Raw genomic sequence first — 2,912 nt, forward strand, 5'->3', positions numbered from 1 at the left:
TGGCAGCCTTACGTGGGTTACGTGTGGCAGCCTTACGTAGGTTACGTATAGCAGCTTTACGTAGGTTACGTGTGGCAGCCTTACGTAAGTTACGTATGGCAGCCTTAAGTACGTTAATTCTTTTTGTGCAGCATTTATTAATCAGATTTACTAATTAGATTTACTAATCAGATTACGTACGGTAAAGCACGTGCTATAGCCGAGCTATAGCCGAGCTATAGCCGAGTTAAGCACGTATAGCAAAAGGACGTGCAGCATGCAAGGTTTCTTTCCGTGCAGCATTTACTAATCAGATTTACTAATCAGATTTACTAATTAAATTTACTAATCAGATTTACTAATCAGATTTATTAATCAGATTTACTAAGCGAAGCGTTTTTTTTTTATTCCGCGTCGAGTTCGTGTTTCAAATATTATAATTTACTTTTATTGAATCGAAGCATTGCATCGATTATTATTAAGCGACGCGTTATTTTCTTTGTTTCGCGTCGATTCATTATTTCAAAACGCGTTATTTTCTTTGTTCTGCGTCGATTTATTATTTTAAATATTATAATTCACTTTTAATGAATCGAAGCAATGCCTCGATTACGATTAAGCTACACTTTTATTTTTATATAAGTATTCGCTCTCCTTCTTTTTCCTTTTCTTTTTTTCATTATCACCACAACTACTTTCTATTCAACTTCTCAACTTTAACACTTAACTTCTCAACTTTAACTTCAACACTCAACTTCTTAACCTTAATACCTAACTTCTTAACCAACTTCAACACTTAACTACAACTATACTTAACTTAAGTAATTATTTTCCTTTTGATTCCTTGCTTTTTGATTCTTTGCTTTAAGCTAATTATTTTCTTTATTTAGCAATATCGATTCCCTTCCTTTATAACGCTATAGTCGAGGTCAACCCTTTTAGCACCGGTAGCAACAAGCTAATCAACGAGATACTTGGTCGCTATAAAGATTTCGTAGTCGTTTATATTAATAATAACGTTGTTAATTCAATGTTTACTTGCTATGACGAAGAAGATACCGCTTTGTTTTTAAGACTAATCGGCCTCGATTACGAATAAAAAGGTCGCAAAGGTTTTATCGACGAGTTCGGCATCAAGCACTACAATGCTAACAAAGTTAATAATAACATGTAGTGCTTACCAGCACTAAGATCAGGAGGAGATTCTGTGGATTGAATGAAGCTTGGTATATTCTATTTAAGAAGCTCGTCAGGATCTATGTACATGTACCTAGGAGCTCCAGTGTGCTAAGGGCGCTACTAAGCGAGGTCACATGACATGTCACATGTAGCTTGGGTGGAACTATGCCTGTTCCGCATAATACACCCCTTAAGTCAGCAGCGTAGCTGCTGAGCTGCAAGCAAATAAAAAAGAAAAAAAATGAGTGACTAAGCTCTCTAAACTCGATTGTAAATAAAAGAGATTGTCATCGCAGTCCAAACAAACAAATAGCGGTTGTTATTATTAATTGAGTGTCAGTCAAGAATGCAATTCTTTCCTAAGTCGGTCTTATCACGTAGCGGGGGTCTTTAGCGCCGTCCTTGTCGCGTTGCTATATAAGTAAGAGCGCGTTCCTTTCTATTATAACAAACACTCAACCTCCATCTATTCACACAATGCCCCTTAAGCAAGTAACTCAATTTAGTAGAATCGTCAAGCGCGGCCGAGGCCGTCCAAGAGTAAGTGCTCCTGATAGATTAATATTTCCATGCTGACTATTAAGAGAATCCCTTGTCCGCTTCAGCTATCGCTGCTGCTGCAGCTGCGGCGGCGGCGGCGGCTATACCTCGCACTCCTACCCCCGAGCCTCGCACTCCCACCCCCGAGGCTTCGCCCCCTCTTCCAGACCCTCTTACCAGGCGCTTGCTTATGCCAACGACCGTCAAGGCCTTGAGGTGCATTAAGTGCATTAATAGTGGGATCACATCGGGGTCTAATGGAGACTGTTATAATTGTGATACGAGCGTCATACGCTGTCTTCGGTGTGCTAAGGGTAGCCATAGCAATTGCACCGCTGCTTTTGCCGCTGCTAACACCGCTTTCGATAACTTCGTGAGCGCTAAGGACAATAGTGCTATACAAAGAGTTCGCCGGGGTCTCCGAGATGCTATGCGATAACAGCTCGCCTTAGATGCTGCCCTTTCAAGAGGTGCTGCTAGTGATCTGGGCGGTCTAGCGAGTAGAAGTGGAGGTTTTGGAAGTAGTCTCGGTGGCCTTGCAGGTTTTGCTTTTGCTTTTAAGACTTTTAATTTGAATGTGGCCCTTGTTAGATTGAATAGTCTTGTGACAGCGAACCGTGGTCCGGTGACGCGGAGCGCCTCGAGCATGTCACCCTCTCGTAAGTCAAGCTCCTTGACTTCCGAAATAATTTAATCCAGGCAGCTCCTTTTGACTAGAACTTCCTCTCGGACTTCATGCAGAGGCTCCAATCTGCTGCTGTAGCAGCTCTTGCGCTTGCCGCCCTTGTTGCTCCCGTCGCCCCCGCTGCTCCCGTCGCTTCCGTCGCACCTATTATCGTCGCCCCTCTTGCGCTAGTCGTTGCGCTTGCCGCTCCCGCGGCGGCGCCCGCCGTTGCTATGACTCTTGCGGAGCGCCGAGCTAAAGTAAAAAGATTGCTAGAAGCTCTGATAGATCTTTTATTGTGAAAAGCGAAGGGTAGAAGCGTGTAAAATAGGATAGAATGACGGTTAAGATTGCTAAATAGATGTTTTCTTTTAAATCACGTGCAAATAAAAAAAATAAAATATAATAAATGAACAGCATATGCGTGCTATTAAAGCTTCTCGACTGACGCGCGAGCGTCTTATAAATTTAAGAGCTTGATGAAGCTCTTAAACTTCTGTCGAGTCAGGTTCTTTGTAAGACCGTCAGCGTGCATTTCTTTGGTAAAGAG

General features: G+C 42.2%; 1 protein-coding gene across 1 annotated transcript; it reads left to right on the plus strand.

Moving 5' to 3' along the window:
- Positions 1-1,635: 1,635 nt before the first annotated feature.
- On the plus strand, positions 1,636-2,664 carry L3040_000510 (uncharacterized protein; the record flags this gene model as incomplete). The annotated part of the gene is made up of 5 exons (XM_066155184.1): positions 1,636-1,698; positions 1,745-1,914; positions 2,023-2,071; positions 2,141-2,357; positions 2,465-2,664. The coding sequence occupies 5 exons, from the start codon at positions 1,636-1,638 to the stop codon at positions 2,662-2,664; spliced, it is 699 nt and encodes a 232-aa protein (XP_066013230.1).
- Positions 2,665-2,912: the final 248 nt, after the last annotated feature.

This window comes from Drepanopeziza brunnea (assembly GCF_022702325.1).
Source record: "Drepanopeziza brunnea f. sp. 'multigermtubi' strain 214-2 chromosome Unknown ctg1, whole genome shotgun sequence".
Taxonomy (NCBI): domain Eukaryota; kingdom Fungi; phylum Ascomycota; class Leotiomycetes; order Helotiales; family Drepanopezizaceae; genus Drepanopeziza; species Drepanopeziza brunnea.